Raw genomic sequence first — 26,377 nt, 5'->3', positions numbered from 1 at the left:
GAACCTGAGAAAAGGCTAATGCTGACAATGATTAATAAGTGCTGTTTTTTTTCACAATTCCCACAGGAGAATCAAGATCTGTCTCGATCTACTGATACAGAGAAGGTAGAGAGGATTTAGTGGGAGAATTTATAATTGGAAAAGGTTTTAATGGGGAGAATTGGGATAATTTGGAGGGTCATCAATTTAAAATTGCCATGGTGAGATTGAGAGAAATTTCTCTTTGTAGAATTGTTGTAGCATTAAAGAAAAATTCAACCAGTGTTAGGAGTAGAGGAAGATACGGGGCCAAGGGCACAGAACAGGGCAGAGGGGTTGTTTATGGATTGTTTTGTCAGAAAACTAGGCCATTGTGCTGTAAACTTCACTGGATCTAAAAGTAAATGGTAAGAAATATTTTCCATTTCTGATCTGTTTATTTTGCCCAAGTTAATTTACTGACCTAATGGGGAGATGATGAGCATGAATAAGCAATCTGGAATTAAATTTTTCTTGCAGAATGTTGCGCTCATTACTATCTGCACAGGGTGTAAACCCAGAGATGATCACTGTCTTCATAGATGGCTACTATGAGGTGAGAAGTTACTCATATTGTTTCTTATTGATAGACTCCTTGCGAAAATCAAGTTTCCTTTGAAAGATGAAATAACCTTTATTTATTCATTAGTCACAAGTAAGGCTTACATTAACACTGCAATGAAGTTACTGTGGAACTCTCCTAGTCGCCACACTCCAGCACCTGTTTGGGCCAATGCACCTAACCAGCATGTCTTTCAGACTGTGGGAGGAAACCAGAGCACCTGAAGGAAACCCACGCAGGCACAGGAGAACATGCAAACTCCACACAGATAGCGACCCAAGTCAGGAATTGAACCCGTATCCCTGGCACTGAGACAGCAGCGCTAACCACTGTGCCGACTCTGCGCAAAGCTTGAGATTTTTTTTGACCATGATAGACTAAATTAACTGTAATAGAAGCAACTGCAACAGACTGTTGAGACTATTATCACAGTAACTTATGTGCAAATCCAAATCAAAATAAAATCAGCTGGTTTATCACATCAGTGATACAATTTAAATCCTACAGTGCCAACCTTTGGAAAGATAAATAACCCAAGGTACTTCAGCGGTGACTATATTTGTTAATTTCTGTCTGGCCAGCAGGCATAATTTCTGCTCTATACCAGGCCCATCTCCCTCAATGTTCAGCTGACAGTGCCCCAACAAATATTTTTCATGTTTCTGGAATTTTTTTTAGCATTTAAAATAGAATGGGTAGCATGGTGGCACAGTGGTTATTGCTGCTGCCTCGCAGTGTCAGGGATCCAGGTTTGATTCCTGGCTTGGGTCACTGTCTGTGCGAAGTCTACATGTTCTCCATGTCTGCATGGGTTTCTTCCAGCTGCTCCTGTTTCCTCCCACAGTCTGAAAGACATGCTGGTTAGGTGCATTGACCCAAACAGGCGCCAGAGTATGGTGACTACGGGAATTTCACAGTAACTTCACTGCAGTGTTATTGTAACGTGACTAATAAATAACACATTCTAAAGTTAAAGTTTACGATGGATAATAATGAAGCCCTTATTTAAACCTTGAAAGTACAAAGATGTAAATTTAAAAATAAATGATCGTTTATACTTAATTATTGAATATTTTTCTTGATCAGGAACCAATGGATGTGGTGGAGCTCTTTGGGCTGAAGGGTGTTCAGCACACACCCATTAGTATTAAGAATGCACGGGTTTCTCAGGTATCAGTTTCAAGTTTCTGTGATGTGGTTTATCTTCTGGGTGTTGCTGTTTTTATCCTCTGCCAGCAAGGTACAGCTGGAATTATTTTTCCCCCATAATGTTTCCTGGAATGAAAATATTGAAGTACAATGCACGTTCTCATTACTGAACTGAAACTAGAGTACATCTTGTTCTCTGGAGAAAATATAAATTTCATCATACTTTTCTGTTACAACAATTGGAAATATTGTATAATGTGTCTTTAAGATTTTATATGAATTTATTTTTGCAAAAAACCCTTAAAGGTTCAGAGAATTATGTAGAGGTTAATCAAAACTTGTGTTTGTCAGCATTTAAGTTCCTCGCAATGAGCTTGAACAAGGTTTTGTGGCGGGTAGGTTGTGCCTTACTAACCTTATTGAGTTTTTTGAGAAAGTGACCAAAGAGGTGGATGGGGGTAAGGCAGTGGACGTGGTGTATATGGATTTTAGTAAGGCGTTTGATAAGGTTCACCATGGTAGGCTTCTGCAGAAAATGCAGATGTATGGGATTGGGGGTGATCTAGGGAATTGGATCAGGAATTGGCTAGCGGATAGGAGACAGAGGGTGGTGGTTGATGGTAAATATTCATCATGGAGTTCGGTTACGAGTAGTGTGCCTCAGGGATCTGTTTTGGGGCCACTGCTGTTTGTAATTTTTATTAATGATTTGGATGAGGGTATAGTTGGGTGGATTAGTAAATTTGCTGATGACACCAAAGTCGGAGGTGTGGTGGATAGTGAGGAAGGGTGTCATAGTTTGCAGGAAGTCTTAGACAGGTTGCAGAGCTGGGCCAAGAGGTGGCGGATGGAGTTTAATGCGGAGAAGTGTGAGGTAATTCACTTTGGTAGGAATAACAGATGTGTTGAGTATAGGGCTAACGGGAGGACTTTGAATAGTGTGGATGAGCAGAGGGATCTAGGTGTATGTGTACATAGATCCCTGAAAGTTGGGAATCAAGTAGATAAGGTTGTTAAGAAGGCATACGGTGTCTTGGCGTTTATTGGTAGGGGGATTGAATTTAGGAGTTGCAGCGTTATGTTGCAACTGTACACAACTCTGGTGCGGTCGCACTTGGAGTACTGTGTGCAGTTCTGGTCCCCACATTACAGGAAGGATGTGGAGGCTTTGGAGAGGGTGCAGAGGAGGTTTACCAGGATGTTGCCTGGTATGGAGGGGAGGTCCTATGAGGAGAGGCTGAGGGATTTGGGGTTGTTTTCGCTGGAAAGAAGGTGGCTAAGAGGGGATCTTATTGAAACATGTAAGATGATTAGAGGTTTAGATAGGGTGGAAAGTGATAGCCTTTTTCCTCTGATGGAGAAATCTAGCACGAGGGGGCATGGCTTTAAATTAAGGGGGGGTAGTTATAGGACGGATGTCAGGGGTAGGTTCTTTACCCAGAGGGTGGTGAGGGATTGGAATGCCCTGCCTGCTGCAGTTGTAAATGCGCCTAGTTTGGGGGTGTTTAAGAGATCCGTGGATAGGTTTATGGACAAAAAGGGATTGGTTTAGGTTAGTGGGTCATTGTTTTTTAACTGGTCGGCGCAACATCGTGGGCCGAAGGGCCTGTTCTGCACTGTAATGTTCTATGTTCTACGTTAAGAGATATTTCAGTTTTAAGCTATATGGGTCAGGAATCATTTACTAAATGGATGAAATGATGGCTGTGGTAAAATGACTAAGGCATAAGGTGGAATTGTACATCGGCGGGATCTTACAGTCCCGTTAAAATGCGATGGAGTTGTGAACGACTTGCTGTGTTTTTACGGCCTGTCCCCATTGCAATGGAGCTGTAACTTTCTGCCCATAATTTTCTTTGACTTCACCTCTGTACAAGCAGGGTTTCTCTGATCTACCCGTATTAACTACAGCATCAGTAATTTGAGACATTACAATTGATCTAAATACATATTGAAATTGCATCACTTTTTTTTTGCTCTTTCTCCCCCCTCTTCATATACACAGCATTACAAAGCCAGTTTGACTGCTACATTCAATTTACATCCGGTAAGCAGTGGAAACATCTGAATTTGAGATTTTTCAATGATAACTGTTTGTTGATAACTGTTCAGTAATGCCACAGCAGTGCTGTTAGCATATAGGGGGCAGCATGGTGGCACAGTAGTTACCATTGCTGCCTCACAACTCCAGGGACCTGAGTTTGATTCCTGGCTAGGGTCACTGTGTGGAGTCTGCATGTTCTCCCTGTGTCTGTGTGGGTTTCCTCTGGGTGCTCTGGTTTCCTCGCACAGCCCAAAGATATGTGGGTTAGGAGTATTGGACATGCTAAATTGCCCTTTAGTGTCTGATGATGTGTAGGTTAGCGGGATCTGTGGGGTTACGGGGATAGGGCTTGGGTGGGATTGTTGTTGGTGCAGACTCAATGGGCTGAATGGCCTCCTTCTGCACTGTAGGGATTCTATGATTTATATAAAAAAAAAGCAAAACTTGCATTTTGATTCATGGAATCTGCTTTCAGCTTAGTTTGATTTGTCACATGAGAAAAAAAACATAGAAATGTTCATCATTAAAGGAGGCCTTTTATTGCACAATATCTATGCTGACTCTTTGCTAGAGCAACTCAAAATCCCACTGCTGTCTTGCCTCTGCGAGTAGTGTACATTTCTCTGCATGAAATATTTATCCAATTTTCATTTAAAAAATGAGCTGGTTGCTACCCCAATTACTCCCTCTACTATGACATACCATGCTTCATCAACTCACTGCATTAAAAATGAGATCTGCTAGTCCCTGACCTCACTTTGCGAACTTTTAAATTGATGACCTTTCATCATTGAATTCCAAGGCTTGTTTTTTTTTAAATTCAATCTATTAAAAGACTTAATTCTAAAAACTGTACCTCCTCTTGTCCTTCTGTGCCCCCGTGGTGGTAATCCCAGTCTCAAACCTCATTCGTTACCATAATTTTCCATCTGTGCTGTGTGCTCCCTATGCTCTAATAGCTTTTCTGTGAAGCCTAAATCTATACAGCACACTTACTGTAGCATAACCAGTGTTTAGCACAAATTTATTATTTCTTCCTGTGCAACATGTATCCTTATTTATCAAACCCAAAATGCTTTTAGCCTCTTTAATATGTAGCTGCACCAGAACTTTCAAGGAATTGTATACTTGAGCCTTCAGGTGTCTGTGCTTATCCAAGCCATTTAGTGTATTCTCCTATTCCTTATTCTTTCCCTTAAATGGATCACCGCACACGTGTCCACATGGAATTAAATCTGCTGCCTATTTGCTTGCTCTGCCAGACTGTCTCACCTTCCTGATAATAAGAGGCCACGTCACTGTCAGACCCCTGCTTTTGTGTCATCATCAAATTGAAATTTTACTCTTTCTACCCAAGTCTGTCAACTCTGCTGAGAACAAAAGTGAATATAGTACTGCTTCTATCTTCTCCAGTTTGGGCAACACCTGTTGCAGTAAATTTGTTTCCTGGTTGTCACCAACCTTCTAGCAATGCTGATGCATTTCTTCATGTACTATACACCATTGTTAAGTCTGCTGAAATTTCCCATTTTTAAGTCCCGTGTTTGTATCTTTAACTTTTTTTTCATTATGTGTCAGCCATCTTTTCAATTGTTCAGCTCCAATCCTTTGTTTCCCCTACCTATGTTCCAGAACTACATTAAGCAATGCTTTGGTTCCTTAATAAAAACAGTGCTGGAAATAATCAGCCCGTTTGGCAACAACTGTGGAGAAAGAAACTAAGTTAATGATTTGAGTTGAATATGACTTCTTTATCTTGTACTTTGTTGGGCTGGAATTCTACTAATCTAGGAAATATTCTTGAATTAATTAAAAAAAAACTTTCCTCTTTGATTAATACATTATCTTTATGGTATGTAAGTGATCTGTTATAGGATAGTGAATATCAGCCAAGGCCCCATCCAAAGTTTGTGATTTAAACCGCAATAGATGGTTCCAATTGCAGGTCAATTACCCAATGGAAATTTGAATCCCTGGGATTTGGCATGAAATCTTTTAGGTGGGGATGGGTGTTTATTTGAACTGTCTAGCTATCTCCCCTGTCTCCCCTCACCGCTCTGTCCATCTCCACTACAGCTAGGACCACAGCAGGCCCTATGACCACCAAGAATTGAACATCCTCCTTTCTAATTTCCTCCTGTGCAACATGTATCCTTATTTATCAAACCCAAAATGCTTTTAGCCCCTTTAATATGTAGCTGCACCAGAACTTTCAAGGAATTGTATACTAGAGAAATTGAGCCTGCCCTCCTTAAGTATATATAAAAGACTTTCACACATGTTTCCAATCCCACATTTATTCCTTAACAACACTGAAATAGATGATCCTTTTCCATCCTGGATGCTGATAGAGATTCTACTTTTTCTTTAAAGCATGGTTAAACTATTATAAAATGCAACTTAAATGTTACATCATTGAACATTTGTATTTTTTATAATTAGGTTATTTTTACATAAACTAAAATCTGTATTTTTTTCTGTTTAGGATGCCAAGTTTACTGTGGTACTGGAGGAAGACTTGGATATTTCAGTGGACTTCTTCAGGTGAACACAGAGTGGCACAGTGGTTAGCACTGCTGTCTCACAGCTCCAGGGACCTGGGTTCAATTCCTAGCTTGGGTCACTGTCTGTATACAGTCTGTATGTTTTCCCCATGTCCACATGGGTTTCCTCCTACAGTCCTAAAGATGTGTGGGCTAGGTGCATTGGCCATGCTAAATTCTCCCTCACTGTACACGAACAAGCACCGGAGTGTGGTGACGAGGGAATCTTCACATTAATTTCATTGCAGTGTTAATGTAAGCCTACTTGTGACACTAATAAATAAACTTAAACTTAAAGCGCCAATTCTGTTTTTCTCAATTTCAGCTAAACAGAGCTAAATTTAGTGTTATTAACATTGCTTTATTTATAGCCATTCGATTATACTTGCTAATATTGTGGAACAGTTGAGGCTTTTAAAACTTATTGTTTTTGTCTTCAGGATACTCTTTCAAATTCTGATTGATCAATTAAGCTCTGGAATAGTAATAGAGGGGATTAAGGGTTATGGGGAGAGGGCGGGAAAGTGGAACTGAGCCACGACAGATCAGCCATGATCTTATTGAATGGCGGGGCAGGCTCGAAGGGCTAGATGGCCTACTCCTGCTCCTAGTTCTTATGTTCTAAACAGTACATAGCACAAAACAATATTTGTACAGCAAAACATGCTAGATATTTGTAACTAACTTTGTACGTTGCGCTGCATGATTACATTAAATTCTTGCTTGTATCAGTAACATAGTACCCACTTATCAAATCTATTCCATTTTGCTAGTTTTCTCAGCCAAACAATCCACTTACTTGAAGATGATGAAAGTCTATACTGCATCTCTGCTTGGAATGATCAGGTAAGGCAAGTATATTTGGATAAGTTTAATTTAACTGGCATATGGATTTTGGGGAATGTCGGTTATGGCATGTACCCTGAGTCGGAGTGCAATGGAGCTGCAGCATGCTCATCTCGTCTTCTGATGCAGGCGCGAGAGACGGGTGCAGTGCAGAAGGGTCCAAAGGAGTTGTCAGGGTGGCTGAGTTGGAGATAAGGAAACTGCACCTTTTGTTTTTGCTACAGTACTACTAATGCAAAGCACATGTGCTTGGGTGTCCAGCCACTTTGAGAAGCCAGGGAGAAGATAAGTGAGGAGGATTGAAGGAGAAGGCTGTCTGATAGTTAGTAAGAAGGTTCAGGTGGGCAATGCAGGGGAATCAGGAGATCAGTGTGGGAGGATGAGGTCTTGAGGGGTGAGAATAGCAATTGGACAGAGGCATATGGGAGGTGTGGGGTCATCGATGCTGCGTACTGGGGAAAGGGGAGGGCAGCTAAGCGAGTTGGGGTGTATTGGGGTGGTGGTGAGGGCAGTCAGGGGTTGAGGATGGCTGAAAGGGTGGGGTGTAGTTGTGGGGGAGGGTTGGTCCTGTGGAGAGTTAGTACTACAGTCACCCAGAAGTTGGAGGTTTTAATTCTTCTAACTTTCTCTGCTAACTATTAATGAGACACTTGGAGACATCCAAAGTTTGTGATTTAAATTGCAGTAGACAGTTCCAATTGCAGGGCAATGACCCAATGGAAATTTGAATCCCTGGGGTTTGCCATGAAATCTTTAGGTGGGGATGGGTGGTTGTGGGGGGAGGGGCATTTCCTAATGTATCCTAGGGGTGCCCCACACCCCCAGGTACAATGCCATGGAGAACAGAAGTTACAGTTCTATTTTTCTTCAAGTTATGCATAAACAGATCAGTGGTGCTATCTCTTTATGTTTAACTGCTTTGTTTCTAGCTTTCAATAGCTGGCATCCTTGTTTCATTGTTTGTTGAGTCTGGTATTAACTAAATATCTAGACAGGAAATGTAGATCAGTTACTATTATCAATTATTTGTGTTCTCTCGATCTGATTGGAATATAAAGTGGGAGTAGGCCCCATTCTCCTGCCAAAACTCCAGGATCCTTCTGGAGAGCAAAGATAACTTTGGGTTTTTAATCAGTTCCCCATTACCAACTACTTCCTTAAATCCTCTCCCCTTATCCCTTCAGCCTTTTTGATACTGATGAATGAAAGGAACCAGTTTATTTAATGTTACCAAGATAGAGCCCATCATTTCAGCTTTCTACTTCTCAATCCCCAGTTTGCACTGTATCCTAGCTCGGAAGTTCTATCAAGTTTATCTCCCACCATCTTCAGTGCTCAAGACTAATCTCATTTATAAATGTTTCTCCCTGCTCCCTTGACCAAATTCCCACTAATCTCCTGTCTGGCCTGTATTCCAGTTAATATTGTGAAGTTTCCTCTTCTCAGGAGCTGATCTTTTCTCCCGCTGTCCTCCAACACATCCAGCATCAGTCCCCTCAAAAATGAAGCACAGCCTCGATTATTCTCCTTCCAACTGTCTGCCCTGTTCTCCAGCCCTTGAATGTCTCCTCTCAGCTCCCATCTTTCCCACAGCTTTTGATTTGAATCCCACCACTCAGATTCCTGTCTCTCCCATAAAAGCCTTAACTGAAGTTACTCATGATGTTCTCTGTTATAATTGGTGCATTATTCCTCCTCAATTGCTGTTCAGCCTTTCACACTGTTGACAGCAGGGGCAGCACATTGGCACAGTTGTTAGCATTGCTGTCTCAATGCCAGGGACCCAGGTTCAATTTTGGGCATGGATGACTGTCTGTGGAGTTTGCATGTTTTCCCCATGCCTGTGTGGGCTTCCTCTGGGTGCTCCAGTTTCCTCCCACAGTCCAAAGATGTGCAGGTTAAATGGATTGGACTTGCTTAATTTCCCCTTGAATATCAAGGAGATTAGCAAGGTAAATACATGAGTTGTGGGGTAGAGCATGGATGGAATTGGTGTTGGTGCAGGCTCTAAGGGCCGAATAGCCTCCTCTGCAATGGAGGATCAAGACCATTCCATTCTCCTTCTGGTTAGTTTATGGTCTGGTACTTTCCTCATTTAAAGTATTGCTCCAACATTCTACCAAGCAGTTGCTTTTCATCAGAATAAGCCAGCCAAATGTTTGGAACACAGGTTCAATATACCCAGCTTGCTGGCATTTTTCAGCTTTTTGTTTCCTTCACTTTACTCCTTGAGGAAGGAGGAGAAAAATCATTGATGAATGATCGGGAGATCCTGCACTATTAACATGACATTATGGAGATGGCTCTTCAAACTAACCACACCAAATTAAGTTTGAGAAGATAGCCAACCTCAGTTTTGATGTATGTCAGTATGCTCTAAGCTTACTTCCTTACTGGATAGTTTGCTAAAAGATGGTTTTGTTTGCTGTTGTACAGGTTAAAAATATGATTAAATAATGGTGCAAGTACCAGGCCAATGTTGCACCCACCTCTCCATGATTGGGAATGAGGAATAAGGTATTCTAATTATTTTGTTCCATTCTTTATAACCCTTAGGGTTATGAGCACACAGCAGAAGACATAACTCTGCTCTATCGAGTGGAGAGCATGCCGGGGCTTGGCTGGGTTTTAAAGAAGAGCCTTTATAAAGATGAGCTGGAGCCAAAGTGGCCAACACCAGAGAAGGTAGGCTTTGTTATCCACAGTTCATTCCCTTGCAGTCCATAAATTAGAAGTGTTTGTAAGTAATTGCATTTGGAATTTTGCATGGTCTCTTAGTGATTATCTAGCCTATTTCAGTGCTGAACACTGAAATAATTCTGTCTTCATCCCATTTGTTCAAGGTAAGAATAAAACATGAAGGGGAAATTAGTACATCTGTCTTCAAGCTAACACATTTCCTAGCAGCCATTTGTCGAGTAGTGTAACTGTCTAAACAGTAATGGACAAAGTCAACTCCTGTTGACTTATGGAGATGAGACATGAAATGAAGGCAAAAGAATGCAGAGTTGCATTCAGCCAAGTTGAAAGGAATTTTTCCTCTGCTCAGTTCTTATTGTCTTGTGATTATTCTAGGACGGAGCAGGAGTTGCTCCTCAGAGAATGAATCATTAAATGGATTTTCAGTCAGAAACCATCCATATATTGGAGTGTTAGCTGCAGTTTTTTCCTCTTTGAAGTGCACCATTAATTGACTGTTTTTTCTGTCAATTAAGGTTTGTTCACTTTGGTACAGTTATTCACAGATAATTGCTTACGAATAGTTAATGAGAATCCATAATGACCTAATATAAACATAATCACTCACACTAATTGTGGACTCTTGTGATATAGAGAGCCAAGTGAGAGAAATTAGTGTAATTGAATCTAAATTTTTAGGGGCATAAAGTTAAATTAAGCCTTCTATTTGGCATGGTAGCACAATGTGGCCCGTGTCCTGGTGAAGCGGCCTTAGGTTTCTAAGGTTGTGGAGATTGCAGCAGACCAGGCAGATTTTAAGACACTCCATAGTAAAAACTAAAGTCCTTCCTCTGAATAGCAGTGGAACTTCAGAATGTCAGCTGTTTCTTCCATTGTTGGCTGCTCTTAGAGTATCAGATCAGTAATTGCAAAGTATACCAATTTTTTTATTTGGCATAAATGTAAGAAAAGGATGCTTTACTCTAGGAGTAATTCCACTGACAAATTAGGGATCTTTTTAACAAAACAAGCCTTACTCATAACACAGTTTTAAGTATACTTCTACAAAATGAAACAGTTTAACGCTTAACCATTGAACAATCTTTAAACATAAAAATAAACAACTCTTCTCATTTATTACTATCCAGTTCCAATTAAGCAATATTTCTCTTATAGACTTTAAAAATGGTTACCAAATCAAGGCATACTTGCTTTAGCCTTTGTTACCAGCTTTGGAGCTTCCAGAAAGATTCTGTGGAGAGAGAGAGCTGCTTATAAGCTGCCATCTTTAAATAGTCGTCTCCAGCAACTGAGCTCAGAGAGCTGTTTTTCTCAGCTACAAACCTAGCTCCTCCTGTTTCTAGTATCACTTGACTATGTGACCAATCTTTTTGGCCAACCAAATAAATTAAATCAAATTAACAAGGGGACAAGTTAAAAGGGGCAGCTCCCAAAAGAAGGAGAATTGCCTGACACAAAAGACAAGGTGGAAAGGAAACTTAAAACATAAAATCAAAATGTGATTAAAGGGGTCAAGAATGCATCCCAGCCCCTGCGGTGCCCAGTGGGCATGGAAGGCGTTAACAATGCCTTCGGACACTGCACGCCCCCTCTCCAGGCCCACTCGGCCATGAATATAGCGGCGGTAGAGTGGTTAATTCGGACAGTTTGGTCGGACGACCCATGATCCTGTTAACCTAATACGCTTTCCTTTATTTTAATCAAGAAGACACCACAAGGCTTCTCTTCATTGGCTCATTAAGCCTTCTGCTAATTAAACACTTGCATGGCTAAATGAATAGTTATTCTGCATTCCAGCATATGTTTATTGGATGGCATGGTAACACAGTGGGTTAGCACTGCTGTCTCACAGCGCCAGGGACCTGGGTTCGATTCCCAGCTCGGATCACTGTCTGCGCGGAGTCCGCACGTTCTTTCTCCGTGTTTGCGTGCGTCCCATTTCAACAGCCTACTAACATCCCCTTCCATCTTCAGAGACGTGTGGACAAACACGCCAAGGTCCCTTTTTTTCACAGAACTTTAAGGTGAGAGGGCAGAGATACAAAAGGATCCAGCCTATGCTGTATTCCTACCAGACAAACTGACTGTAACAAAATACTGAATCTTAAAGCAGTCCCACCCCACACCGCAGTCCCACCCCACACCACCGTCCCCCCCCCCCAAGACATAACATATATTAATAGCACAATATCATCACACTGCGTGCTTACATTGTAAGTGTATGGCCTATGTTTTATTGACTGTTAGAAGGGAGTCATGAGGCAAGTGTCAGGCAACTATCCCACATCACCCAGAAGCCTCGCGTCTTTAACAATGGTTGAAAGAAGACAGGTGGGGATCTTCAAGGCACAACAACTACACATTCATAAAGTTGCAGTTATGGTTCACCTCCCTGTTATTATGTGCAGCCTGCTGAGCCCTGTGTAGGTAATTAATTGCATCTTGCCCTGTTAGGAATCTCAGCTAGCCTGACAGTGATGTGCTTACTGTCCTCCTCCTCTCTGGTAAAGGAGAGAATGATGAAGTCCCTTCCCCTTCTGTTCAGGGCCTCTGTCACCTCTCTGATGCAGTGATGACATTGAACTGGCAAATGACATTTGTTCCTGCATAGACAATAATCCGCCAGCATAGACAGAAATTGTCATCATGGCCAATGTCAGCATCGTCCTTGGCAGCTGTGGAGCTGCAAGCCTGGCTGTAGGAGGTGGCCCAGTTAAGCCGCCACTTCCTTGTGAAACATAGGTACATCAGACACTGCTGTTGGCAGAGCTGGAAGTAGAAGTACTTCCTGATGACTCTTTGTGGATAAGGCCTTTTACAGAAAAGCACTCCCCCTCTTGCCCGCAGCTTCCCTTCTCTGCTGCATCTGCAAGTTGCACTGCCTAAGAGGAACAGTAACTATAATCCTCATTACTGAAGTGGACTTTCTCCTGCCAAGAGAACTGATCTTCCAATTCCTCTGACCCCCCTGGCCAACTCCAGCTCCTTTCTCTTGTAAATCCAAAATAAACTCAGTGTAGTATTTCCACTTATGGTATCATGCTGCAGCAGCAAGAGGAAGTCAAAATCACCTCACATGGAAATCATGAGATGACTCAGCTGACGAAGGAGCAGTGCTCCGAAAGCTCTTGATTCCAAATAAACCTGTTGGACTTTAACCTGGTGTTGTGAGACGACTTACTGTTCTCACCTGGAAATGATATAGTGATCCCTTTTAAATGGTGCTAGTGATGGGGGATTCATGGGTGGATGGTGATCACTGTTGAAGGGATGTTCAGCTGGGAATGATTGAGAGAACTGTAACAGGACCTGCAAAGTAAAAAAATTGCAGTTTGTGCACCAACGCACCATTGAATGCAGTTGATGATCCGTCCACACTTCTTGCTTCCCTGATTTGACACATCACCATTTCTTTCTTGTCGCTGAGTGAATTGCCTGAATTTCCTACCTAACACTATATTTTCAATCACCACAAAGACTGCAGCAGTATAAGGGAAAGTCCCAGTGCCATCTCAGAACTTTGTCACAATCACCAATATCCTGAGAACAAGTTAAAAATGCATCTGCTCATAATACTAACTGTAATTTTTAGGCTGAGTAATCAGTTGAGTAATGTTTTACACATTTCCTCAACTGACTACTCTTTTATTACTACCCTGTGCGTATTGTATTACCAAAATCTCCTGAACCATTGTGCTCTATTGCACAAATGCCATTGTTGTTTGGAACCCAACTAGTCTGTCAGTAATTTAGCACCAGCATAAATGTTGAACTTTGGACATAGCTTTTTCAAATTTTCAGTTTTGGTAATGAGTATGGAGAATTCACATGTTCCATTTTCCAAACATCATAACTGCAAAATTTATTATTGCAGAAGTTTCCTTATTGTGGGTAGTATGCAAGTCTGGTTGGCATTGCAAAGGGGCTTTGGCAACTCGCCTGTACACCATTGTAACTCATCTGTGTTATTTAGCACAAAGAGAAATAAGGAACAACTAAAACTATTGCTCACTATCTTCTTGCCTTAACTCAACAGAACCTTTGATCTTCATTTATGACTTCTTTACAGCTCTGGGATTGGGACATGTGGGTGAGAATGCCTGAGCAAAGAAAAGGTCGGGAGTGTATTATTCCTGATGTGTCAAGATCTTATCATTTTGGCATTGTTGGACTGAATATGAATGGATATTTTCACGTGAGTAATAATTAAGTTTTTGTTTGTCAGTTGGATTAGTGTAGAACTACTCTGACAGGAGACCTGAGGGCAGTCAGGTCAATTATTCTGAAACTACTGATGCAACAGCTAATTGAAAACTGCGACTTCCTTGGCCTGTCATCTTTTGCACAAATGAATACTCTTAACAGTGTAGTTTTTAAAACCAGCAACCAATTTCATTTGTTGTTTAATGTTTTTAACATTAGCTTTAGGTAACTAGGGGAATATTTTATGTGAACAATTAAATTATTCCTTGATAAAATTAGGGATGGGTAAAGATTTAAAAAAAATCATGTGTTGTGTACATTTGGACTAGTAACCCTTTTAGATACAGCACCAATCCCTGTGGGTGCCACATGGATCGGTGCTGGGACCCCAGCTATTCACAATATAAATGATTTGGATGAGGGAACAAATGTAACATCTCAAAGTTTCCCGATGATATCAAGTTGGGTGGGAGGGTGAACTTTGACGCGGATGCAGAGATCTCCCAGAATGATCTGGATGGGTTGGGTGAGTGGGCAAACCAACGGCAGTTGCAGTATAATTTGGCTAAATATGAGGTTATTCACTTTGGAAGCAAAAACAAGAAGGTAGTTTACTGTCTGAATGGCTGTAAATTGGGAGAGGGGAATGTGCAGTGGGACCTGAGTACCCTTGTGCACCAATTGCTGAAGGTAAGCATGTGGATGCAGCAGGTGGTAAAGAATGCAAATTGCATGTTAGCCTTCATTGTGAGAGGTTTCAAGTACAGGAGCAGGTATGTCTTGTTGCAATTATACAGGGCCTTGGTGAAGCCACACTTGAGTGTTGTATGCAGTTTTGGTCTGCTTTCTGAGGAAGATGTTCTTGCTCTCGAGGGAGTGCAGCTAAGATTTACCAGGCTGATTCCAGGGATGGTGAGACTGGTATATGAGAGATTGACTGACTAGGTTAGGATTGTTTTCACTAGAGTTCAGATGAATGGGAGCGGGATCTCGTAGACGGGGTAGATGCAGAGCGGATATTCCCGATGGTGGGGGAGTCCAGAACCAGAGGTCACAGTCTGATGATTCAGGGTAGATCATTTAGGACAGAGATAAAGAGATACTTCTTCACCCAAAGAGGAAGTAGTTGACGCCAGAACATTGAATGTATTTAAGAGGTGGCTGGATATAGCACTTGGGGTGAATGGGATCAAAGATTATGGGAAGAAAGCAGGACTAGGCTGTTGAGTTGGATGATAAGCCATGATCATAATCAATGGCAGAACAGGCTTGAAGGGCCAAATGGCTTCTATCTTCTACATTTCTATTCCAAATATATCTGAAACAAAAGTTGTGCAATTCAGAAGTAACGTAACAAACAAAACATACTGATGAAAAAAATTCTAACTTTTTGTTGAAGGAAGCCTACTTTAAGAAGCACAAGCTGAACACTGTTCCAAACGTGCAACTGAAAAATGTGGACAAGTACGTGTGTTGCTTTAATCTATCTCTTGCACTTTCCTTGCCCCCTCCTTTCCCACGTGTTCTGGGTACTTCTGTGTGTATTTTTAATAGATCTTATTAGCTAACCTTTCTGTTTAACTTTTTTTAAAGAGGTTTAGTGCTTTACATGTCAAACTGCACATGTATTGTTTTCAAACTGAATGATTATAGAATCATTTTAAATGATAGTTTCATAAAATATCTTTGATATGTTCGTGGACTCAAATTCAACACCTTTTTACAGTCTGAAAAAAGATGCCTATGAGACTGAAATTCACAAACTGCTGAGGTAAGCCAGTTTTACATTTGACAAATCTTCCTGATTTCCTTTTGTTTTCAATCATGTTTACCACTGGGTCTTTGCAGCCAATAAGAGTGCAAGTTTTAAAACCAGTCTTCAGCTAATATATTGTGGTGTTTATTTTTAAAAAAACTTAAACATCTCAACTGGAAAAGTGAAGGCTCCTTTCATAAGAACATAAGAAATAGGAGCAGGAGTAGGCCATCCAGCCCTTCGAGCCTGCCCCGCCATTCAATAAGATCATGGCTGATCTGTCGCTGCTCAGTTCCACTTTCCCGCCCTCTCCCCATAACCCTTAATCCCCTCTCCTATCAAAAACCCATCAACCCGCGTCTTAAAAATATTTAGCGAGGCAGCCTCCACCACTTCAACGGGCAGAGAATTCCAGAGATTCACCACCCTTTGAGTGAAGAAGTTCCTCCTCAACTCCGTTCTAAACTGCCCCCCTTTTATCTTGAGGCTGTGCCCCCTAGTCCTATTGTCTTTTTTGTCTTTATTGTCTTTCCTTGGTGTACCAAGACATTATTCAGCAGAACAAGATTTTTTACCCTAGAAGCAGCTGGCATTGGTCAATGTGTCCTGCAATAACCAACTAAATAAAATTAGATTACCCTTGTATATGAATAAGGAGCAGGAGTAGGCATTCAGCCCCTCAGGCCTGCTCCAGCATTTGATGAGATCTGATCGTAAGCTCAAATCTACTGTCTGATCGTAATCTTATTAAATGCTGGAGCAGGCTCGAGGGGCAAAATGGTCTACTCCTGCTACTTCTTCATGTGCAAGTGCAACCTAGTTTTATTTAATTCGCTATTGTAGGATAGAGTGACCAATACCTGCTTCTGGGGTAGGAAGACTTCTGCTTAATAATGACATTTGTAACCCAAGGAAATAAAACATTCACTTTTCCAGCCTTTGGTGGTGATTAAGGTAAAGAAGGTAAAATCACAATAATACATGCAGTGTTTCTCTGTTACTGTAGACCATCTAGATTGCTGCTATTAATCGGTTATTTTCCCTACAGTGAAGCCAAGGTTCTGGACCACAGCAAAAACCCCTGTGAAGATAGTTTTATTCCAGACACGGAAGGAAAAATTTACATTATGTATATCAGAATGGAACAGGAGGCTGACTTTACAACATGGACACAGTTGGCTAAGGTAAGCTTGGACGGTGCATTTTTGGAAATGAATGTAGCTGGCTGATTCTCCTCGTTACGGCAGTGTCCTAGCATGAATATACGGGTGGCTTTCTATAAAGTGGGTGAAGTGGAAGAGTGAACTATCTTGATCATTCTAATTTAGAAGATTGTATAGATGATTTCAACAAAAGTCCTTAATGTCACAAAAAAATTGAGGAAGGTGCACCAAATTTTTGGTAGAATCTTCTTCAGTGCAGCTGATGGAATGTTAGGCATATCTGCAGGTTAGGTTATAATGAACCTTTGAAGCTTTTTGATTTAAAACTTACTGATCACCATATTCACAGGAATGTGAATCAATGCTGTGTTAAGGCTGTATATTCTAATGGATCAGTTTGAGACAGTTGACTGTTTTGTGGGAGGAGTCATTGATTTCAGGCAACAAGCCAGCTAAAAAACCTTAATCTAAACGCAGTCCCTAAATCTGTCACATGCTGCTTCGACTGACTTCAATTGTAAAATCATTGATTTTTTTATGGGATAACATTGCAATAGCTCAGTGTCCTTCTTTTAGTTAAAGCTGTTCCCATCTAATAAAACTAATTCTGTCTTTTTGCCACTTGGCAAGGAATGGAAGCCTCTCATTCAAGTTTAAGATATTTTTAAAATCGTAGGATTATGAAACACAGAAGTGGACTATTCGGCTCATTGTGCATCTGCTAACACTTTTAAAGAACTATCCAATTAATCTCACTACTCTGCACTTTCCCCATAGCTATGTAATTCTCTCTTTAAATTTGTATTTGATTTCCTATTGTAAGTAACTGTTAAATCTGCTTCCACCATCACCAGTGCATCATTAATTATTCCTTGTGTTGTATCTGGTTCTTTAATTTCTGGCCTTTGATTACTGGAACCACTTTCTCCTTTATTTACTGTATCAAACTTGTCTATGATATTGAATAATCCACTAAACCTCCTGTTAGTCTTATCTTTATTGAGGAGAAACCAGCTTTTTCATCCATTTTCTCCATTTTACCGAAACTCCTCATCATTGTTACTGGTCTAGTAAATCTCTGGTATACTTTATCTAAGGCATTGACATTGTTCCTAAGGCTTGGTGCCTAGAATTAAACGCAGTGCTTGAGCTGAGGCCTAACTATTGTTTTAAAAGCTTTACTATGCTTCCTTGCTCTTGTGTTCTACTGCATTCTTAAGTAAGTGAAGGATCCCTTATTCTTTCTTAGTTTGAACTGCCCTTTTCAAAGATTTTTGTACATATGCTCCTAGAATTGAGAACTGCAAATCTTACGCCATTGTTTAAAATAAAGGAAGGAAGTGATAATCCTAGTAATTATAGACCAGTTAATTTAACTTTGCTTTGGGAAAATTATTGGCATCAGTTCTGAGAGATGGTTCAAACCTTCATTTAGAAAGACCTAGCTTAATCAAGGAAAGTCCTGCATGGATTTGTTAAGGCAAGGTCATGTCTGACAAACGAGATTGAATTGCTTCTTAGATGACAAGCAAGGCTGATGAGGGATGTGATCCCATATCAGGCTAGCCAGAAAAGTAAAATTTGATAGAAGCCAAGAGGGAATGACAAAATTTGCCAGTTTCTCTTCAATAAAGATAAGGCTAAGAGGTGGTTTAATGGGTTATTCAATATCATAGGCAAGTTTGATAGAGTAAATAAAGGACAAATGGGGATCCAAAATTTGCTCAGTGGCAAGAACCAAAGAGTAATTTTTTTGTAATTGGAATGCTGTTAATGTTTATTTATTAGTGTCACAAGTAGGCTTACGTTAATGCTGCAATGAAGTCACTGTGAAAATCCCCTAGTCACCACACTCTGGCGTCTGTTCTGGGTACACTGAGGGAGAATTTAGCATGGCCAATGCATCCAGCCAGGAGGAAACTAGACACAAAACTGGCTCGATCAAAGAAGACAGAGGGTAGCAGTGGAAGAGTGTATTTCTGAATGAAGGGCTGTGACAAGTGGTGTTCCTCAGGGATCAGTGCTGGGAGCTTTGCTGTTTGTAATATGTATAAATGATTTGGAGGAAAATGTAATTGGATTGATTAGTAAGATTGTGGACAACCCAAAGGTTGGTGGATTTGCCGATATTGATGAGGACCATCAGAGGATAGATCAGTTGGAGACTTGGGCGGAGAGATGGCAGATGGAGTTTAATCCAGACAAATGTGAGGTAATGCATTTTAGAAGGCCTAATACAGATAGGAAATATACAGAATCCTTAAGAGTATTGATAGGTAAAGGTATTGATAGGATACAGGTACACAGGTCACTGAAAGTGGCAACGCAGATGCAGAAGGTAGTCAAGAAGGCGTACGGCATTCTTGCCTTCATGGGCCAGATTATTGAGTTTAAAAATCGACAAGTCATATTGACGCTTTATAGAACCTTAACGAGGCAGCACTTGGAATATAGTGTTCAATTCTGGTTGCCACACTACCAGAAGGATGTGGAGGCTTTGGTATGTTGTAGCGTCTTGGAATTAACATAAGATTCATTGCCTGACAAGATGGTTGACATAGAAACTCTCACCAGATTTTAAAATATGTCTGCTTGAAGAGAAGTGACTTGCAGGGCTATAGACCAAATGTGGGAAGGTGGGATTAGGCTGATTGGCTCTTGGTCGACAGGCACAGACATGATGAGTCAAATGGCCTGTTTCTGTGTCATAAATTTTCTGCAATTTCTTAAAGTATCTGTTCATACAGCTCATTTAAAATTGTAGTATGTAACAGCAGGGAGGTTATACTGGGACTGCATAAAATACTAGTTGGGCCACAGCATACAGTTCTGGTCACCACATGTATGGAAAAGATTTTTCTTTATTGTGGTGCATATTATTTTTCTGTTTTGGGAGAGCTAAACATTACTTTTGATGTTATAATATGTGGCACCTTATTTGTTTTATTAGTACCTCCCAGCCCCGTAAGCTGCACTGTGAATGGCAATACTATTTATTTTATTTTTCTGTTCTAAATCATACTCTATACTGAATCAGACGTGGATTACTGCTGGGTTAAAATCCTGAATTCCGAGATTAACATAATCACAGGAATATACCACCACAAGACAGCAGCAGTTCAAGTAAAAGGATCCATCCTCTTAGACCAATTAGGAATGGTCAATATATATAGTACTACCCCTGCCCAAAAACAAAAGTGGAAATGTGTCTGACTCCCGATATTCTGGTAGCAAGTATTGTAAGTGTAGCTTTGAGTTAACAATTCCATCAGGTCCTCGATCAGAAGTGTGGTTACATATTAGAATGCAGCTGCTGGGAAGAAATCCATGCTTCTCTATCCACTATAATCCTGTCATTGATAAAAACACACCTTTACAGTATCTTGTTGTAGTTAAACTGTACATCATTTTGATAGGATTTCCCCAGTCAATGTCAAGGAGTTGGCTTTCCTGTATTTAACTGGTCCTGAAGCTGGACTCCTAGCCAGATTCAGGGATTCTGTGGTGGGTGCAATTTATTTTCTCACTTGCTATCACCCAAGCGATTTGCCCTGATCAGTGCAGTACAGCACTAACTAGGGTGCCATTTTTCTGGATGAAACATTAAGTTGACATAAAAGATTCCGTGACACTGTTTGAACAGCAGGAGTGTTCTTGTGGTGATGTTTCTCACCAAATGTTAATAAAGCTGCTTACCTATCTCATCTGTGTGATCTTACTGTGCACAGATTGGCTGTTGCGTTGAGGTTGTGAAAATTGCTGTAACAGACCTCCCAGTTCTCTTCATCACACATTTGCTGCCTACAGGAAAGAAATAGAAAATAGCTTTAAATGTCAAAATTGACATTAGCAATGAGATTAAACTGAGATATTTACATATATTAACTAGTTTGTCAGATTAGTGGATCTAAAAACTCCTGCACTTAATTTTTGTTTTAAAAAGATGCCATTATATTTTCAAGTGCTTGCATATCTGGGATCTGGATGTCCGAGGTAACCATAAAGGCATGTGGCGGCTATTCAGAAAGAAGAACCACTTGCTTGTTGTGGGGACGCCTTCCTCTCCATATTCGTAAGTACTGTTCTCACATTAATAACTCATAAAGCAGCCAGTGTTTTATGCAATTCTTTCTTTGGCATTTTGCTGATGAGCTAGAGGATTCTTTTAATGCTAAATGGAAATGTAAGCATCTTTCAACGAAAAAGGAAAAATGTAACAAAGTTCCATTGCATTTAATAATTCAGGAACAACGCAGCATGCTGCAATATGATGTGATTCAAGCTTTTTAACAGAATGATGCAAGCAGCACAGTAGCAAGTGTTCTGCTAGAAATTGAGGATAAACAGTCAGTTTTTCCATTTGCTTTTTGACAGGTCAAAGAAACCTGCGTCAGTTACTCCCATATACCTTGAACCACCTCCAAAGGAAGATGTGGAATTAAACTGAAGATGGACAAGCAAGACAATCCACTATGGCGAGCGTGACAGTTTTAAACCACTCTATTTAATGTATAGTTTACCATGGTGTTTACAAGCTGGTTTATAACAGTCTGCTTAAACTAGAGGAAACCAATTTTTACCTGCAGCTAATACTTGATCACGTGTAAAACTACTAAAGACACAGTCTGTAAATTAAGGATTGAGGTATTTATTTTGCTGGAACTATGTGCATTTTTTTGAAACACTAGCAGCATCAATCACGTTAGAAAATTAAACCAATGTTACCCAGAAATTATTAATCGAGTTCTACTTCAACATTGCAAAATATTATAACTAATAAGTAGAAAATTTGAAAAAATTGGATTCCTTCAAACCAGTGTTTTATTTTCCTTGATATCGTGAATTAGTTTTTTATTTCTGCAGTTACTCTCTTGCACATGCTCGTATTTTGTAATGTGTAGTTGAGTAATGACAAGAATTTCAACACAAAAGCCTCGTCACAATACAGGATTCTGGAGATAAATAAACCACTACAAATCAGCTACCAGTTTACATAACCTGTGATTATAAAGCCAAGATATTAAAGTTGAATTGTGGTCATATTTTGATAATAAACTTTATAGGAATGTAGTGATCTTTGCTATGCCCTCTGTGCTGAGATAGTCCATCTCTTGAATGCTTGCTCAGACATTCAATTGTGACAGATGAGGAAGGGATCAAAAGAATGCTGGTACTTTTGAAATTATAGTGCCTTTGTGGAAGGGACAATCTCCTGGAGAGTTGAATTGTGTTTTTCAGATATTGGTGAAGTTTCCTGTTGGAATGTGTGCATTTGCTAGCTTGTACTCCTGCAGTGCTGATAGTTACCATGTCTTAAAATACATGATGTAGTTCGGGGCTTGAATGCTCAATAAAATGAACAAAACTACTGATTCAAAGTAACAAGGATAGAAGATTGTACGTAACCCTTATTTTGTTAAGAAGTTTTTAAAATTAACAATGTATTACCAGAGAGTCTGTTGACATCTCTGTTGCCAATAGGCTGCAGCGTACATTAGAAAGGCTGATTGTACTTAACAACATATGAACATAGGAATTAGGAGCAGGTGGAGGCCCCTCAGCCCCTTAAGGCTGCTCCACCACTCAATAAGATCATGGCTGTCTGATTGCAAACTTAATTCCAGATACACACCTATCCCTGATAACTTTTTACCCTCTTGCTTGTCAAAAGTCTGTCTAGCTCTGCCTTAAAAATGTTCAAAGACCCTGCTTCCACTGTTTTCTGTGGAAGAGAATTCCAAAGACTCATGACTGTCTGAATGAAAAAAATTCTCCTCATCTCTGTCCCAAATGCACGACCCCTCATTTTTAAACAGTGAGCCCTTAGTTCCAGATTCTCCCAAAAGGTCAAATATACTTTCCACATCCACCTTGATCCCTTCAGGATCCTGTATATTTCAATCAAGTGAAAGTAACTTAAAAGTTGATGCATCGCCACAACTAGATGGAATATACTGATGAGTATTGCAGGAAGTAAGGGAGGAAATTGCAGAGGCACAATCCATAATCTTCCAGCCCTCTTTAGAAACAGGTAATAGTGGAGGACGAGAGAATTACAAATGTTACAGCTTTGTTCTAAAAAGGTGTAGGGATCAGTCTAGCAATTACAGACCAGTCACTTCAACCTTGCAGGTGGCGGAAAGCTTTTAGAAGTAATAATCTGGAACAAAATTTGAGTCACTTGGGCAAATGTCTATTAACTAAATAACACCAAGATGGTTTTCTTAATTTGACTGAATTTTATGAGGAGGTCACAGAGGATTGATGAGGATAATGCAGTTGATGTGGTGTACAAAGACTTCCAAAATGCCATATAATTTTGCCAGCAGATTAAAAAATTCACAGAATAAATGGATGTGATGTTGGACAGGTAGTTGCAAACAGTTGTTTCTCGGACTGGAGAAAGGTATTCGGGTGGATTCTCCAGGGATCAGTATTAGGACCACTGCCTTTCTTGGGTCTATATTAATGACAAAGACTTTTGTGTAAAGGGACTATGAAGAAGGTGGTGCAAGACAAAATAGACAAGTTGCAGAAATGGGAGGATCCTGGCAGATGAAATTTAATGCAGAGAAATATGAAGTGATACATTTTGGTAGGAAGAACAAGGAGAGAGACAATGTAAAGGAAAGGGGCTGTGGGAACAGAGAGACTTAGAGATTTATGTGCACAAATCACTGAAGGCGGCAGGGTAATTTGAGAAGGTAGTTAAGGCATTCAGGATCCTGATCTTTATAGACAGACATAAAGTGGAAAAGCAAAGTTACAGAGGTGAGTCTTTATAAATCACAGGTTCAGTCACAACTGAGGTACTGTGCCCAATTTTAGGCATCGCACTTTAGAAAATATGTGAAGGCTTAAGAGAGGCTGGAGAAACAAATGATGTCAGTGGTTTAGGGATGAGGGCCATGCATTACATCAGTAGATTGGAGAAGCTTGGATTTTGTTGCTCAGAAAAGAGGAAGTTAAGAGATTTGATAGAGATTTACAAAACCATAAAAGGTCTTGACAAAGTAGAAAGGGAGAAACTGTTCCCATTGACAGAAGGATCAAGAACTAGAGAACACAGAGGTAAGGTGAATGGCAAAAGAAACCATGACAGCATAAGCAAACACTACTTTATGCGGTGAGTAGCTAGGATCTGACTTGCACTGCCTGAGAGTGTGTTGGAGGCAGAGTCATTTGTATCCCCAAGGGGAAGTGAAGTAGTAGTGACTTCACAATGGCCACTTTCCAATATTCTGATCATCTATCCCTAAATCAGAGAATTGCATTTCATTTCTTGCTACTGCATGGACTAAGCATAAAGACAAGATTTTTTTTGTAAATCGTATTCTTACAGTGCGACTATGCCATCTTGTTCCATTTGCTTTTGATCAACATTGCGATAAAGGATTTTATGCATTGTAAACAAGCGTAAAACTGCAGACAACGAAACAGATAAATTTCAGGTATGCTCTCTTTGTCAGTTCTCTCCACAGATGATGAATGTTTCCAATATTTTCTCTTTTTGTTTATGCATAATGTTTTGTAACTGCTTGTATGATCAGCGTTATTCCCAATTGCTGGAAGAATGGAGAATGCTTTATAAATCCAGTTTTAAAATATGGATGGATATGCCTGTGGTGCTCTGGGAGATTATCACACCAGTGTCAGTTTAACTGCTGTGACTCAAATAGGCAATCTAGGCTGAAATTAGAGACTTGATTTTTAACTCATTCGATCCAGTTGTTAAACAGTTAAATTCCAGATTGTGGATTTATTTATGACGTTGATTGAGGGTCGACCCATCTGCCAAAAAGAGGCAACAATAGGCGGATTTGGATTTGTACCTTTGAACAACTTTAAATGCCTGGGATGCAAACAACTCGAGGCTTAAAATGTGAAGCACTAGCTTCATAAACCTAAGTAGCTCACTTAAAAGAGGTACTTATCTGCAGGCTTCCAAGAATGATGGGAGCTGCCTGTGACGACTCCTGCCCCAGTTTATGTTACGTCGCACTCAGCAGTATTATATCCTCTCTCTTTAGAGTAATTGTCCCATTTCAAGTAGGCTTGTGGCTCACGAGCCAGGGGTTATGCTCTACAGGTGGGTGAGTTTGCCAGCAAGTCTGTAAAATGGGTGGAAATCTTGCCAATGAGATTTCAGTGAGGCGTGGGAGTTAAAATATCCAGGCCCGTGCCTGACTGCAGAAAGTTGGCTTGAGTTAAAATCTGTGTCACAGTGTATGTTTAAGGGACTTTTCCATTGCCAGAGATGCTGCTTGTCAGGTAAGGAATTCAACCAAACCCTGAAAAGGTACTCTTGTGTAGTATTCAATTATATTTTTAAAGTTTTCAATGACAAATACATGTGCATGCACAAGTATCAAAAATGAACAGCATATTTCTTGTATGTCCTCGATTTTTAAAAAATAAAATATCCAGTTCCTTGTGAATGTTTGACTGTTTGGATAAGTAAGTGGTTAACACTGCTGCCTCACAGTGCCAGGGACCCAGGTTCGATTCCGGGCTGGTCTGTGTGGAGTTTGCACGTTCTCCCCATATCTACATGGGTTTCCTCCGGGTGCTCTGGTTTTCTCCCACAGTCTGAAAGACGTGCTGGTTAGGTGCACTGGCCACGCTAAATTCTCCCTCAGTGTACACAAACAGGTGCCAGAGTGTGGTGACTAGGGGAATTTCACAGTAACTTCATTGCAGTGTTAATGTAAGCCTTACTTGTGACTAATAAATTAACTTTTACTATAGAATATATTTAACTCAGCAAAATGTGCCCTTAAATGTAGAATAATGGCTAAAAGCATGATAAGATGTTTGTTGAACCTTGTAAGAGGATTGATTGTGAGAATTCTGAGAGCCCTAACCTTGAGGCCTTAAAGTCTGTTGCATTAGGAGATTCAACTTTTGAGTAATTATATGGTTACATCTGGAGCAAAGAGCTTGCAAGTGACTGTACTCCTAATGTAAAACATGCACCTAAATTATACAAACTGAAAAGAACACCAATAGTATGGTCCTTCAAGCAAAATGCTGAACTGTTGACTTTGTTAAATTGATTTCAGCTAAGTCTACTTTAATGATCAAGTGAGTTATATTTGCCATGGCATAGTGCATTCTGTCACCTTGTACCAAATATCGCTGAAAAGAGAAACATGTTGCCGAAGCTTTTGTCTTGCACTCATCAGGACAAATGCAAGAGTACCAAATTTCAAGCGATCACAACCATTTATAGATTTGATTTGATTTATTATTGGCAAATGTTTAGCATATAGTGAAAAGTATTGTTTCCTGTGCACTATACAAAGCATACTATTCATAGGGACGGAAACAGAGTGCAGATGTAATGTTACAGTCATAGTTAGGGTGTAGAGAAAGATCAACTTAATGCGAGGT

At 40.3% G+C, this 26,377-nt stretch overlaps 1 protein-coding gene and 1 long non-coding RNA gene across 2 annotated transcripts in view; one reads left to right on the top strand and one right to left on the bottom strand.

Moving 5' to 3' along the window:
* pomgnt1 (protein O-linked mannose N-acetylglucosaminyltransferase 1 (beta 1,2-)) overlaps positions 1-25,449 on the top strand; it is a 50,860-nt gene extending 25,411 nt beyond the window's left edge. Inside the window, exons 10-21 of the mRNA XM_080195439.1 lie at positions 499-574; positions 1,667-1,750; positions 3,735-3,776; positions 6,259-6,317; positions 7,090-7,162; positions 9,719-9,847; positions 13,932-14,057; positions 15,465-15,529; positions 15,792-15,836; positions 16,870-17,005; positions 20,947-21,056; positions 21,359-25,449. Coding sequence (XP_080051565.1) covers positions 499-574; positions 1,667-1,750; positions 3,735-3,776; positions 6,259-6,317; positions 7,090-7,162; positions 9,719-9,847; positions 13,932-14,057; positions 15,465-15,529; positions 15,792-15,836; positions 16,870-17,005; positions 20,947-21,056; positions 21,359-21,431 — 1,018 coding nt within the window. The 3' untranslated portion in view covers positions 21,432-25,449. The remainder of the gene's footprint in view (positions 1-498; positions 575-1,666; positions 1,751-3,734; positions 3,777-6,258; positions 6,318-7,089; positions 7,163-9,718; positions 9,848-13,931; positions 14,058-15,464; positions 15,530-15,791; positions 15,837-16,869; positions 17,006-20,946; positions 21,057-21,358) is intronic.
* LOC145347712 (uncharacterized) lies at positions 1,743-13,158 on the bottom strand. Its single transcript, XR_013887852.1, has 3 exons — positions 13,053-13,158; positions 11,050-11,093; positions 1,743-1,855 (listed from the first exon to the last, which is right to left on the bottom strand). It is a non-coding gene; the product is annotated as an uncharacterized LOC145347712 (long non-coding RNA).
* Positions 25,450-26,377: the final 928 nt, after the last annotated feature.

This window comes from Carcharhinus amblyrhynchos, chromosome 9, assembly GCF_965287045.1.
Source record: "Carcharhinus amblyrhynchos chromosome 9, sCarAmb.v2.hapA, whole genome shotgun sequence".
Classification (NCBI taxonomy): domain Eukaryota; kingdom Metazoa; phylum Chordata; class Chondrichthyes; order Carcharhiniformes; family Carcharhinidae; genus Carcharhinus; species Carcharhinus amblyrhynchos.
Note: the sequence above shows the minus strand (reverse complement) of the source record. Positions and strands in the feature narration are given on the sequence as shown.